Genomic DNA, 15,453 nt, shown 5'->3' with positions numbered 1-15,453 from the left:
ATGGTCAGGAATGAGTTATTAAAAAAAAAAAATCACAGCTATTTTAGGAAGTCCTGTAAATATTATGTGACCTTAATGTTTCTTCAGTACACACTACATAATGGAATATCTCAAAGCCAACTATTTCATAAAGCTGAAAAGAACAACTCAAACAGGAAAAACAGATGAAATAACCATTCTGAGCTAAGTGGTAACAGTACATATCAATGAAAAATAGTCATCCAATTAGATAAAACCTATTAATGGAAAATAGGGAGAGAAAGAAAGGAGGGCTGAGAGAATGATAAAGGAGGTGGGAAATAGCTATATGTTTCTCAGGAAAGTATAAAGTGGCTGAGCGGAATGTAAGCACATGTGTAACTAGATAGGTAGGGGGTAGGCAGAGCCAGTAAAGAAATAAATGTATCAATTAGCCCAGATCTCCAGCTCTGCTGCCCCTAAAACGTCAGAATTGTAGTGTTCTGAATCTCATTAGCTGCCTCTTTGTGTAATAAATGCAGCAGAGGCACGACCTCAGCATGTGTAATATGCTGGATAACAATGTCGCTCTGTACTGTTCTCAATTCCCTGGAATTGTTAGGAGTTTCCTTGTTAAGAAGCTTTTTTATGCTCTGAAGCTCCCTCTAATATAAGATTTGTGCACTTTGGCTCCCGGTTACATCAGAACTGCTCCCGTGCAGTCTACACATGTCTAGTAGAGCGCCAGGCATTGTCCTGCCGTGGGGAGATTTCTGAGCAAAATTTTGACAAAGATTTCACACTGGCACTGAATACAAAGGAGGCTCTGGATTCCTTTTTCTCCTGGACAGAACCAGCATTAGCTGTTATACTCAGAGCAGTCACTGAAATAATATTTCCTTGACTTGTTGCCATATAAAGAGGGACAATTAAAGGGACATGAAACCTCTCATATTTTTACAATTTTGTAAAAAAAAAAAAAATCTTTCCAATTTATTTCTATTATTAAATTGACTTTAGTCTTTTTTGTATTCTTTGTTGAAGGAACATACCTAATATGCTGAGGGCATGCAAATGTATGGAACACTTATATAGCAGCAACTTTTCAATAATGCTTTTTAATTTAGTTATACATGTTCATATTGTTACTGCCATCTAGTGCTCAAAAGTTTCTAACATTATTAAAAGCATTCTTGCAAATTGCTGCCATGTAGTACACACTCCTGAGCCTACCTAGGTATTGCTCTTAAACAAAGGATACCAAGCAAATAAAGTCAATTGAAAAAAGTTTTTTTTAATTGTCCACTACCTGAATCAATGAAAGAAAAATGGGTGTTTCATGTCCCTTTTGAACTAAAAAAATAATCTTGCATATAAAAACAATAATGAAATGTTAAAAATATATTTCCACATGACAAAGGATAAGTTACACAATTATTTAAATTTCGAATGGAACCTGTCAGAAAATGGGTATACTTGTACACAGCCAATACCTAGGTATCAACCGCATCATTGGCTTATATGAACAACTCTATTATTGAAGGACAGAGGCCTGCATCATCAAGCCCAACTAGTAAAAGTATTATTATTCCACACAGGAATCTCCATTTTCAAAAAACAAAACATTATAATACATTTATATTTATCTTCATTTAAAAGGAGCAAATTGAGTACAAATGTCCCTTTAATTGTTCTTTCATTCATAAATATATATATAATGTTTTGGAGCTATTATGTACTATGCTAGCAAGGCTTACTTGTACACACGAATTTCAAGTTATCGATAACACAAGATACAAGGCATTTTCATTGTTATTTGTTCTACAAACGTGTCCTTTACCAGTGACGTACCCAATATCTGATATGGTTAAAACAAGTCTCTTCTTCTATCCACTCACATTAGCCTTATTATTACTGGTGCCCAGCAAAGGCAATATTCAAATGTCGATTCTCACAAATGTATACTGATTTCAAAGGGCCTAATTCTATAAAGCTCTCTGGGTTTGTGATATTCTGTAAGACTTCTCCCAGTACCATGAAGCCTCTGTACTAATTCTAAGAAAGGAAGTTTTTACCTTGTGAACAGTATGTCTCACAAAGGGTATCCCTGCTTTTAAGAATGTGAAGGCAAATTAATTATTAAAAAATAAAAATGTGTAGTAAAAAACTGTATTGTATTTTCCCCTGCAGTTCTCACTGTTTTTTTTTATCACAAACTAAAAGGTCGCAGATGGTGTTAAAATATGAATAATTACCCTCATAGAAAAACACCTGCAAATGAAAATAGAGGCGATTGTAAGTTACTATACAACACAAGTAGAGTCATTTGATTTGTAATGGCAGCAGGATTTAATTTTTAAGTGTGCACCCTGCTCCCCACTAACTTCGCTCTCTTCGGCAAAATTTCCTTTTCCAACAAACTCCATTACTTTCTAAGGGAGACCTTTCATCACTCACAGCTACAGACCCTTTTGTATAGAATTTCATGAGTGCAGCCTCTGCGAGTGTTAGCATGTCAGGTTTCTGACATGGCAAAACTTTAATCATCAGGCCATTAATAAGAATTTAAATATAATAAAAAAAAAGTGAAAGTAACTTTCAACTGAAACCAATGTCAGAATGTTCTGAAAATATTTGAGATTCTTTTCAAAAAATCTAAAATGACCAACATTCCATTGTTTTAAAGAGATGTGAAACCCACATATTTTATTTTGTGATTCAGACAACACATACAATTTTTAAAAAGTTTCCAGTTTACGTCTATTATCAAACCTGCTTTGTTCCCATGGTATTCTTTGTTGAAGAGATGCCTAGGTAGGTGTCTGGAGTACTACACGACTAAGGGCCTATTGCAGGCCAGAAACGTTGTTTGCTTGTACCTATGGACCCAGTTGGAAAATAAAAGTCTTTTATAAAATGTGGAGGCTGGAAGCTGTGTGACTTTTGAAACACTACATGGGAGAAAAGAGTGCTGCCATCTAGTGTTCTTGCAAATGGATAATATTCTTGCAAAACTGCTGCCATATAGTGTTCCAGACAGGTGCACTCTCCTGAGCTTATGTCTCTGCTTTTCAACAAAAGATACCAAGAGAATTATGAAAATTTGATAATAGAAAAACATAAGAAAGTTCTTTAAATTGACATGCTCTATCATGAATCATGTCCCTTTAATGAGACATAAAAACTCAAATGTGAAAAGCACATGAATGCATTTAAGTTTTGAAAAGAAGCATTTTCCAATACACACAGCAATAATGAGAGTTGGTATACATGTAGATTTATCTATACCATTACAACTCAGTAGTTAGTTTACATGTAGATTTATCTATACCATTACAACTCAGTAGTTAGTATACATGTAGATTTATCTATACCATTACAACTCAGTAGTTAGTATACCTGTAGATTTATCTATACTATTACAACTCAGTAGTTAGTATACCTGTAGATTTATCTATACTATTACAACTCAGTAGTTAGTATACCTGTAGATTTATCTATACTGTTACAACTCAGTAGTTAGTATACCTGTAGATTTATCTATACTATTACAACTCAGTAGTTAGTATACCTGTAGATTTATCTATACTGTTACAACTCAGTAGTTAGTATACATGTAGATTTATCTATACCATTACAACTCAGTAGTTAGTATACCTGTAGATTTATCTATACTATTACAACTCAGTAGTTAGTATACCTGTAGATTTATCTATACCATTACAACTCAGTAGTTAGTATACCTGTAGATTTATCTATACTATTACAACTCAGTAGTTAGTATACCTGTAGATTTATCTATACCATTACAACTCAGTAGTTAGTATACCTGTAGATTTATCTATACCATTACAACTCAGTAGTTAGTATACCTGTAGATTTATCTATACCATTACAACTCAGTAGTTAGTATACCTGTAGATTTATCTATACCATTACAACTCAGTAGTTAGTATACATGTAGATTTATCTATACCATTACAACTCAGTAGTTAGTATACCTGTAGATTTATCTATACCATTACAACTCAGTAGTTAGTATACCTGTAGATTCATCTATACCATTACAACTCAGTAGTTAGTATACCTGTAGATTTATCTATACTGTTACAACTCAGTAGTTAGTATACCTGTAGATTTATCTATACCATTACAACTCAGTAGTTAGTATACCTGTAGATTTATCTATACCATTACAACTCAGTTTTGACTGAAAGCTTGTGGGTATTATGATTATAAATCCCTAATGTGATTGTCAAGTGGTTTCTAGATTAGTTCTGGTAATTTATTGTACAACAAAATAGTCCTCTATCATAGATCAGTACATTTTTGAGGACCAACATATACTCAAACTAAATTAGAGTTTCCAGGTTTATATAAGAATTACAATTATTCATGTAGGTGCATCATTTTTTCAGCTTGTCCTGTGTAAAGTCTCTGGGCTTTTTATGGAAAAACTGCCCTCCACTGCAATGGCAAAGCTTTGGTTCATCCATGTGTGAGAGTTTTATATGACTCACACTGTGACAACCTTTCCATAAACTCCCCATCTTACTGGCAGTGGGAAATAAAGGTATTATGAATGATGCATCTTCCTTGACATATTAACCCCTTCGCTGCCTAGGAAGTATGCAACACATTGCTTAGTAATGCATTGCAGTCATTTCTGGCAGATGATGGGTTAATCTAAAGAAGATGGGAAAAAGGTCTTTAGTGAGCAGTTTTATCTGTGAAAGCAAAGAAACAGCAGGAATACAGCACAGAAAGTCATAACATGATAACATTTAACACCTACCTCACTCCACACTAACATGGTGCCAAATATGACCTGTAACCCATCAAAAAAATTGTCTCCAATGATAATGACAGTGGCTCCCCCTGTGGTCCAGCCTTCACTTGGACTGATTGCTTTGATACACGGTGTAGCTGCTTTTCAGAAAACAAGAAAAAGAAAAAAGAAAAAGTGCTGGTTACTGACAAGTTAAATTATAGAGGATCAGAGTATTACAAGATAAAAATGTAAAAATAATTGATTTCGTACAACCAAATTACACAGACTGAACACTGATAAGGAAGTACATTTTGTGAATCAGCTGTTAAAGCAAATGGTTCTAAAAAATGTGCACAGCTGGTAAAATATCAAAGGATCATAAATGAATACACGGTAGTATTTGAAATAATCTTTGCATAAAATCATATTAATGTCCATAGGGACTACACTTAATTAGAGACCTTTCAAATACAGGCATTAAATTGTGCATTATCTGTATCAAGAAAGGATTGAGATTTAAGTAACAATACCGAATCAATATCCTAACTAATCTTCTTATAAATGCTAGTTGTCATATTATGTATTTTTTGTAATATTCTGAAACACTTTTGCATATTTTTGAGCTATTCACTTAAGAAAAATCTCTCTTTTTTCTGTCTCCTTTGGAATAATCTTTCTAAACCATTCTCAAAAAAATAATTTATTTGTAAATGTGACCTAAAAGGACATTAAATGCAAAATTTATACACTCATTAAAGGGACAGTAATGTCAAAATTAAACTTTCATGATTAATATAGAACATGCAATTTGGAGCAACTTTTTAATTCATTTCTATTAGCAAATTTACTTTGTTCTCTTAGTTTCCTTTACTGAATAGCATACCTAGGTAGGCTCAGGGGCACCAATGCACTGCTGGGAGCTAGATACAGATTAGTGGCTGCACATATGCCTCTTGCCATTGGCTAATTATGTGTGATTGTTGCTTTTTCAATAAGGGATACCAAAAGAGCAAAGTAAATTTGACAAGAGAAGTGGGCGTGAGCCAAAATAAATGACCAAAGCACAAAACAGTTACAATAGAAAAAAAATGTGTGGAAATTAAAAACAAAAATCTTTATTGATATGTTTAGTGAGAGCACAAGGAAGATGGAAATATAGAACAATTTTCTTTTTTTGGGCAGATTTCTATGGTACGATCATCCAACCTTAGGCTTAGAATCAAAATCCAGCCAAACAAATCTTCTTATCTGATCGCTTAATTCACCACTTAACCTCACCCTCTTCCCATATACAACTCACTCTTTTCTACGCATCAGGATAATGTCTGTTTTCTTTGTGGATCTAAGCTATATACTTCTGGGTTTGTATGGAAAACTAAGTATTTTGAAATTATATTGGAAAATATTTTTTTCATCTGAAGTTTGAGTAGTAGAATTTTAAAAATGTTTATACTGGTCCTACATGTTAAAGTAATTACAGTGTGGACCATTGTTTAATATATTGGACACCACTGCTTTATAGGTATGTCACTATATATATATATATATATATATATATATATATATATATATATATATATATATATATATATATATATATATATATATATATATATATATATATATATATAATAGGTCATGTGGCTGCTTGCTGTGCATAGGATGAAAATCACAAGCTATGCAAGATACAATGCTAAACACAGCAGGCTCCGAATCCAAGGGATACTTGTTCACAGCAAACAAATTAAGACACTAAGGTAGCGTACTGTTTTTTTTGCGGAAGCACAACCAGGGGATGCAGCAATAAAAATGTTTACATATTTGCAAGATGCTGCGTAAAATAAGTAAAAGAAAAGGAAATATTTAAACTCGTATATTTGCATATTTGCTATGGTTTACCACAGTTTTCTAAAGAGGACTGTAAAGTATTGCTTTGCAATCAATTGCAGTCCCCCCCCTTGAATGCAAGGAGTTAAACAGATATGTTTCAATGCACTAGAGCTTTTTACTTTGGAAAAAAACATTTGCATGTAACTAGACTTGTGCAGCTTCGAAAAATTTGTTTCGGTTTGGTTCGGTTCGGATCGATTCGGATCGATTCGAATTTCGGTTCGGATCGAATTCGGAAAAAATCGAATGAATTTGTTTCGGATTCTTTCGGATTATTTCGTATTGGAAAAAAATTCATCTGGATTCGGTTCGATTTGGTTCGGTTTGATTCGGAAATTCGGAATTTCGGTAAGTGTTAGGTGGGATGTGCTGTGTATTACACTAGTATTATGTACTGTATATTAGGTTTAACCCATAGCAGAGTGATAAAACCTAATATACTGTACAATACTAGTGTAATAAACGACCATCCAAATCTACAGAATAAATTTGAATCGATTTGGATTTATTCGGTAGATTCGGCACTACCGCAATTCGGAAATTCAAATCGATCCGAATCTCTGAATTTGACAAATTCGGCCGAATTTGCACATGTCTACATGTAACTGTGTTTAACCCAATCTAGTTTAAAGGGACATGAAACCCAACATTTTTCTTCAATGATTCAGATAGAGAATACAATTTTATTGTATTACATTCCAATTTACTTCTATTATCTAATTTGCTTCAATCTTTAGATATCCTTTGTTGGACAAATAGCAATGCATATGGGTGAGCCAATCACTCGAGGCAATGGACAGCCACCAATCAGCAGCTTAACAAATGATATCAAGAAAATTAAGTAAATTAGATAATAGAAGTAAATTGGGAAGTTGTTTAAAATGACATTCTCTTTTTAAATCATGTATGAAAAAATGTGGGTTTCATGTCCCTTTAACTCTTACACTATGTATACTGTTGAGCCAATCCTGAACAAGATAAAGCTGTTGATTGGCAGCTACACAAGTATGCTCCTCCTGATTGGCTCACCAGGTGTATCCTGCATAAGAGTAGCAATTGATTGTGAGGGACCTTAAAGGGGCAGTAAACGCGAGAGGAAAAACCTCTGTTATGCAAAGTGTGTTCATGATATGCTACATATATGTATAAATTATCATACTGGCTACAAGATTAAATTTAAAAATTATTTTTGAAATCCTTCCCTTGAAGGCATCACTGGCCGTCCACATAGCCGCTCATGTTTTTCCTGCTAGCCACCCCCTCTTTTCCCATTCTTAAAGGGACGTAAATATTTTCCTTCAAGATTCAGATACAACATACAATTTTAAACAAGTTTCTAATTTACTTCTATTATCAAATTTGTTTTGTTCTTTTGTTATCATTTGTTGAAAAGAACACAATACACTGCTGGGAGCTAGCTGAACACATCAGATGAGCCAATGACAAAAGGCATTTATGTGCAGCCACCAATCATCAGCTAGCTCCCAGAAGTGCATTGCTGTTCCTGTGTCTTCCTAGGTATGTTTTCAACAAATGAAACTGAGAGATCAAGACAAATTAGATAATAGAAGTCAACTGGAAAGTTATTTAAAATTGCATGCTCTATTAGAATCATGACTTTACTATTATTATAAGGTAGTACGCCCAGCTCCCACAAGCAGACATGTTGAAGAGATACCTAAGTAGGCATCTGAAGCACTACATGGCAGAAAATACTGCTGCCATCTAGCGCTCTTGCAAATGGATAACATTCTTGCAAAACCGCTGCCATATAGTGCTCTAGAAAAGTGCTGGCTCCTAAGTATACGTCCCTGCTTTTCAACTAAAGATACTAAGAGAACAAAGGAAATTGGATAATAGAAGTAAAAGCAAACACTCTATCTGAATCATGAAAAAAGGTTTCATATCCCTTTAATATTTTTAAAACTAATTAAAATCCTTTATACTACAATTATTTTTCAATAGCCAAACTCCACCTAACATTTGCCTTATTTGAAGGAGCCAATCTGGTCTTTCGTCCACCAACAATAAGGTTAGTCACTGTCACAAAGTTAGTATAAAGCTATAAAATATACACCCCTGGTATATCCCTTCTTGTAACTCATGAAAGAGAGAAAATATATAAAGTATGGGGATAGTGCATAATTCTCTAGCAGTAGCCATACAAAACTGTCTGTGATTTTTTTTGTTAGCCCATCAGAGGAGACTCTCCTCCCCTTCAATCTGTGACAATGAAATGATTACAGCCACTATTTAGCATAATGGTGCTGAATAGCTGATAGCGTATTGGAGAGTTAAAGTGGAAATTATTAAGTAGCTCTTTCTTTGTTATAATAATGATCACTTCACAAATAAAAGCTTTTTCCCAAAGGTACTGAGAACCACAGAATGCAAATTTTGGAAGCTGATGTGTGCGCCTTTTATTAAATATTATCCTGCCCTGCCTGTTTAAGGCCTGTGTTGCGCTGATTGCTTTATGAGAGCCATGTAAATGTCATTTAGCCTCGCTGGCAGCAGCTTTTGCATTTTAGTGTTTGTACAAGATGTTGTCAAAGGGCACGAGCCAAGGGAAATGGAATAAAAATATGGACAAGTGCTAGAAACGTAGATATTAACCTACTTAATTCAATGTGCTGCCATACTCTCTGGAAAACATGGGGTTAAGAGAGTTTTTTCCCCCCATGAGTGCATAAACTTTAGAGATGGATATTAGTAACCCCCATTTCCTTCCAGCAGTGCTTGCTGATTGGAAAAATTGTATTTAAAACTAGCATTTTTGACCGTCCTTTTCAGTCTTTAGAAATTTTGCCATTTGAATGAAATACAAGTATGATATAAAGGGACAGTCAAGTCCAAATTAAACTTTCATGATTCAGAGAAGGCGAGTAATTTTAAACAACTTTCCAATTTACTTTTATTATCAAATTTCCTTTGTTCTCTTGGTATTCTTAGTTGAAAGCTAAGCCTACGTAGGCTCATATGATAATTTCTAAGCCTTTGAAGGCCGCCTCTTATCTGAATGCATTTTACAGTTTTTCACAGCTAGAGGGCATTAGTTCATGTGTACCTTATAGATGACATTGTGCTCACACCCGTGGAGTTATTTAAGAGTCAGCACTAATTGCCTGAAATGCAAGTCTGTCAAAAAGGATCTGAGATTAAGAGGCAGTCAGCAGAAGCTTAGATACCAGGTAATTACAGAGGTAAAAAATGATATTAATATAACTGTGTGAAATGGGTAATAAAGGGATTATCTATCATTTTAAACAATAACATTTTGGTGTTTACTGTCCCTTTAACCTATGTGAAAGGGCCATTATATTTTTCAGTTTCAGTTGGATTCTCAGTTTCAAGCCCAATAACAAGAACTTAACAAATTAAATGATTTTGGTAACTTTTTAATAGAAAACTTGTTTGCAGCTGTGGGCTTTTAGTGGCCGAATCCATTTTGGATGATGATAACCAATATTAACCAAAATGAACCAAAACCAAGTTATCAGAAAGATTGTAATAGACCCCAATATCATAATATCAAGTGTCTTATTAGCAATTTTATTTAGAAGTGTGCATAATATGAAATTAACATTCAGTTTCAGTTAAAGGTACAGTATGTTGTAATGCAAAAACTGCATTCCTTAGAGCAGTTTTTCTCAACCGCGGCCCTCAAGTACCCCCAACAGGCCAGGTTTTCATTATAACTGAACCAGTGCACAGGTGAAGTAATCAGCTGATCAGTAACCATGGTTACTAACCTGCTCTCGCCAATCAGCTGATTTCCCCTGGTTCAGCTATAGTGAAAACCTGGCCTATTGGGGGTACTCAAGGACAGAGCTTGAGAAACAATGCCTTAGAGTATGAAGTCTTTGCATTACTGCCTTTCACTTACTTTAAGACCTGCAAAGGGTTTAAACATTTATCTGAAAACCCTCTCAGGAGTTGCATACATTGCAGCTCCCAAGAAGAAAATTGCTGGTAATTGGCAGCAACGTACAACTGCCACTCCTAATTGGCAAACCATCTAGACCTCTGCAGGGGTAGAAGCAAGGATCACAAGTGCAGAAATGACATGCTTTAACCAATCAGAAAATGTCTTTTTATTTCGATGCAATCATAAATTTACACCCACTTGATTATTTTTTAGTCGCTCATAAGTTTCACAGTTTAAAGTTGCCATTTAAGATTTTAAAGCATGTGAAAAAAATATGTGAAAAATCAAAAGTTGTACTAAGATGTGCAGTTTAAAAGAGGCCAAAAGTGATTTTTAAAGGGGCATTGTAATGGAAAAATAACATTTAATTACATTAACTTTTGCGCTACTCACCCTGGAAATATATGTGTTTAAAGGGAAAGTTTAATGTGTTCATAATAAACTTGCTGGAGTGTGTTAAATTGTTTACAAATAACTCCTTTAACTTTATTTTAGCATTAAAAATACCTTTTTGCCCGTTGTATCCCCACTTACACTGAAAATACCTATATTACAATAACAACTATAGAAAAGCTTTCTAAACAAGAAGCTACAGAAAAAATTACATTCCAAGTAGGGGGGTGGGAGAGAAAGGTACTAAATGTTAATTTTAAATTGTTCTATCTAAGAGGAAAACACACTGATAAAATCCTGCTTGAAGATGTTGTAGCGATGTCCGCATCCTTCAAAGTGTATCTTAATTTATGTACCAAAAAGTGATTAGTTAAAGATAGCTGCAGCTCTATTGATTATAATGGAGAGGGTCTTGCAACTCATTGTCCTTATTGAGAGGCAGGTAAAAATCTTTTTTGAATTCAACATATTTACCGTTTCGATGATGCAGCAAGTTTTTATCCGATAGATATTCATTCCACGAACAAACATTGTTTCATTAAATCTTGGTGATTGTCTAAATGTGACCATTATAAGTTTACAACTTGTTTAATGCAAGCATTAATGATAAACCTCATGAAATGACTGTAACTGGGAATACAAGTCATCCAGGACTGAAAGTTTTCTGCCTGCACCAATGAAAATCTCAGAATCTTAACATCAAACAGAACATGAAATCAACTTCAAGGGACATAAAGCTTATTACAATGAAATGTACATTCATTATTGATTTTCATGCATTAACTATAATTAATCCTATATACATTCTGCTTTTTCCACTACCCTCAGAAGCTGCTGTGCATCATTTGCATCTCGCCTCTGATTGGTCAACAGGTCTGTGGACTGCTCTTGTGTTTAGACCCCTCCAGACAGAAACATGAGGCTAGATTATGAGTGGTGCGCTTACTGTTGCACGCAAGCGAAAAGGGGTTTATCGTGGCTCTTTAGGCATCAGAAGTAGCGTGGAATTACGAGTTGAAAGTAAACACGTTCGCTTGAGAGCAATTGAATTTAACGCATGTTGGGATAATGTAACTTGATAGCTCTGGTTATCTGTTATGCTAAAGAAAAAGATGCACAAAACACATCAAATATACATTTGTATGTACAGTTACACTTATAATAACACTGTCTAATAAAAAGTAATAAAAAGTATTGAAACAAAATTGCATAAAAAAAGTTATAAGGGCTCAAAGATATGAGGTCACAGGTGTTAGAAAAAAAAAATAGGCGTGCAAAGGGCTTTAACATAGAGATACATTTATATAGAATAGAATCTTGTCAGTATAGGGTGTACCGCTCACTTTTTGGCCTCACAGCAAAACTTACCGGTGCTATGAAAGTCCCATTGAAAAAGGACTTTTTTAAAAGTGCGGTACTGACGTTGCATGACGGCCAAAAAGGTGTTCGGTGCACCTATTCTGACAAGACTTGTAATAGCAGCGTTAGGGAAAAAGCATCGTTATGCTTCATAACGATGCTTTTTCACTCATAACGCCAAACTCGTAATCTAGCTGAAAGTGTTTAACTATTTATTTACTGTAAATATTTCACATTTAATTTTCTTCACATAGGGGAATATGTTCTATGTATTTTTAAATAGGAATTAGTATATATCTGTATATATATATATATATAAAAGTATATATATATATATATATATATATATATATATATATATATAAAAGTATAGATATATATTTGTCCAAAAGAAATATATATATTTATATATAAATATATATATATACACACATTTACCGGCCACTTTATTAGGCACACCTTGCTAGTTGGACCCCCTTTTGCCTTCAGAACTGCCTTAATTCTTCATGGCATAGATCATAGATTCAACAAGGTGTTGGAAACATTCCTCAGAGTTTTTGGTCCATATTGACATGATAGCATCACGCATTTGCTGCCGATTTGTTGGCTTTCCCAATCCATGATGCAAATCTCCCGTTCCACCACATCCCAAAGGTGCTCTATTGGATTGAGATCTGGTGACTGTGGAGGCCATTAGAGTACAGTAAACTCATTGCCATGTTCAAGAAACCAGTTTGAGATGATTTGAGCTTTGTGACATGGTGCATTATCCTGCTGGAAATAGACATCAGAAGATGGGTACACTGTAGTCATAAAGGGATAGACATGGATGCTCAATTGGTACTTAGGGGCCCAAAGTGTGCCAAGAAAATATCCCCCACACCATTACACCACCATCACCAGCCTGAAATGTTGATACAAGGCAGAATGGATTCATGCTTTCGTGTTGTTTATGCTTAATTCTGACCCTACCATCTGAATGTTGCAGCTGATATCGAGACTCATCAGATCAGGCAACGATTTACCAATCTTCTATTGTCCAATATTGGTGACCTGTATGAATTGTAGCCTCAGTTTCCTGTTCTTAGCTGATAGGAGTGGCACCCGGTGTGGTCTTCTGCTGCTGTAGCCCATCTGCTTCAAAGTTCAACATGTTGTGTGTTCAGAGATGGTATTCTGCATACCTTGGTTGTAACAAATGGTTACTTGAGTTACTGTTGCCTTTCTATCATCTTGAACCAGTCTGCCATTCTCCTCTTACCATTCTCTGTAAACCCTAGAGATTGTTGTGTGTGAAAATCACAGTAGATCAGCAGTTTTTTAAATACTCAGCCCGTCTGGCACCAACATCAAAGTCACTTAAATCCCCTTTCTTCCCCATTCTGATGCTCAGTTTGAACTTCAGCAAGTCGTCTTCGCCATGTCTAGATGCCTAAAAGCATTAAGTTGTTGCCATGTGATTGACTTATTAGCAATTTGTGTTACCAAGCAATTGAACAGGTGCTCCTAATAAAGTGGCCGGTGAGTGTATGTATTTATGAAAAATTAGAACATATTCTTCTATGTGAAGAACAGTGAAATGTGAAATATTCATATTTTCATGTCGGTGTTAGTACACTTGAAAAAATGTGATCGGGTTTGCCCGTGAGTAAGGGTGTTAGGTCTTTTTTCCACATTGAAGTCTTTGGGGGAATACATTAACGTGGTTATTCGAAGTTCAGCTATTTGTGTGTGAGTAAAAACATTTTACTTTCAACTTGTAATAAGTGCGCAACCCGATGTGCGCAAAAAGTCGAAATCTATCGGCATTAACATACAAGCAGGAGTGCTAACTACCATTTCACTCATAATCTAGCTCATAGGTTCTAATGTTTTATAGTGTGAAATTCAATGACCTCTAAATGCTAGTTAATTGGTTGTGTGAGGGTAGGGGGGCGGCATTGCACGAGTGTCCCCTAGTGCAATGATAAATATGGGTAACCTATTCGCATCACAATTTGTGATCAAGTGCAGACAGGTTCACAACTTGTAAATCCTGTCCGCTCACAAATTGATCAATCTTGCCCTTAGTTTAGTGAAAGTATAAATAAGTGTAAATTAGTTACCCTGCAAAGTTACACAGACAATAATGCTGGAAACCTATATTCCTACACTCTATTTGGGTAATTATTTTTATAAATGCTTTTTGCAAACCAACAAAAAAGCAAAACTTAGGCAGCAAATGGGAAAGTAGAATATTCAGACTAAATAATTCATTATTGTTGGCAACTGCCTTTGTGCTTTACTGCAGGTTATTCAATGTATGCCTCATTCAGTTTCAGAATATTTCTAACCTCAAAATACTTAATCACAATGATAAAAAAACATTCTGATCATTTTTTAAGGATATATTTTATAGTTGAATGGACATTCAAAAGCAAAAATAACATGCTCTTATTTATCAAAGCTTTTGATCTTTGCATTATTGATTCATGGTTGCAAAATGTGTGTTCTGAGGAATATATATAACACCACGTAGGTAAAGTTTTAAAGAGACACTAAATATATTTCATGGGTTCAGCTATTTTGGAAACTAGGTTACACTGCAGGTATGTGAAGGAGAGTTGTGGCACATGTGCAAACAGGTCAGCACTGGAATGAAGTGAAAGACATATTACAACATGGCGGCACTCGTGCCTAGAGGGAGGTGGGGAATAATCTGGGCGTATAATTACCTAGACCAACAAAGCCGGTGCCTAGGACAGCAGATATGGAAGGGGCAGCACATCTGCCCTATCCTCTCTCTGAAAGCCAGCACACAGTACAGTGAGCGATAAAGTGCAGGCTTTTACAGAGAAGACAAGGCACGTGCGCTGATTAAGGTCGCTCTTTGCAGGCAGTGCTCCTTTAAACCGTTGCTTAATTTAGAGCCGCCGGCATTTTTGCAGTGGAAGCGTTCTTGGTGAGAAACTTGCCCAGGGATATGCTTACAAGGTGAGGCTGGAGGAGAAGACCTTGCGCCGATATTCTGCCTCCCCTTGTCAGCTGTGGTGGGTATGCAAGCGCAGTGCTTATTGCAGGTCTTAGTACCTAACAGACTGGATGCGTCTGTGCACTGCTTAGATCAGCTTGTGATGTCTAATTGTAAACTCTCAGTGCTAATGTATGTTAGCTA

General features: G+C 35.3%; 1 protein-coding gene across 2 annotated transcripts in view; it reads right to left on the bottom strand.

Annotated features, from left to right (window-relative positions):
* The window catches only part of EBF1 (EBF transcription factor 1), a 511,782-nt gene that overhangs the window by 100,685 nt on the left and 395,644 nt on the right, over positions 1 to 15,453 (bottom strand). The window contains exon 9 of one of the 2 annotated variants that reach the window (XM_053718780.1): positions 4,754 to 4,887. In XM_053718780.1, coding sequence (XP_053574755.1) covers positions 4,754 to 4,887 — 134 coding nt within the window. The remainder of the gene's footprint in view (positions 1 to 4,753; positions 4,888 to 15,453) is intronic. The other variant, XM_053718781.1, reaches the window with a different exon arrangement.

The sequence above is a fragment of the Bombina bombina genome, chromosome 6 (assembly GCF_027579735.1).
Source record: "Bombina bombina isolate aBomBom1 chromosome 6, aBomBom1.pri, whole genome shotgun sequence".
NCBI lineage: Eukaryota > Metazoa > Chordata > Amphibia > Anura > Bombinatoridae > Bombina > Bombina bombina.
Note: the sequence above shows the minus strand (reverse complement) of the source record. Positions and strands in the feature narration are given on the sequence as shown.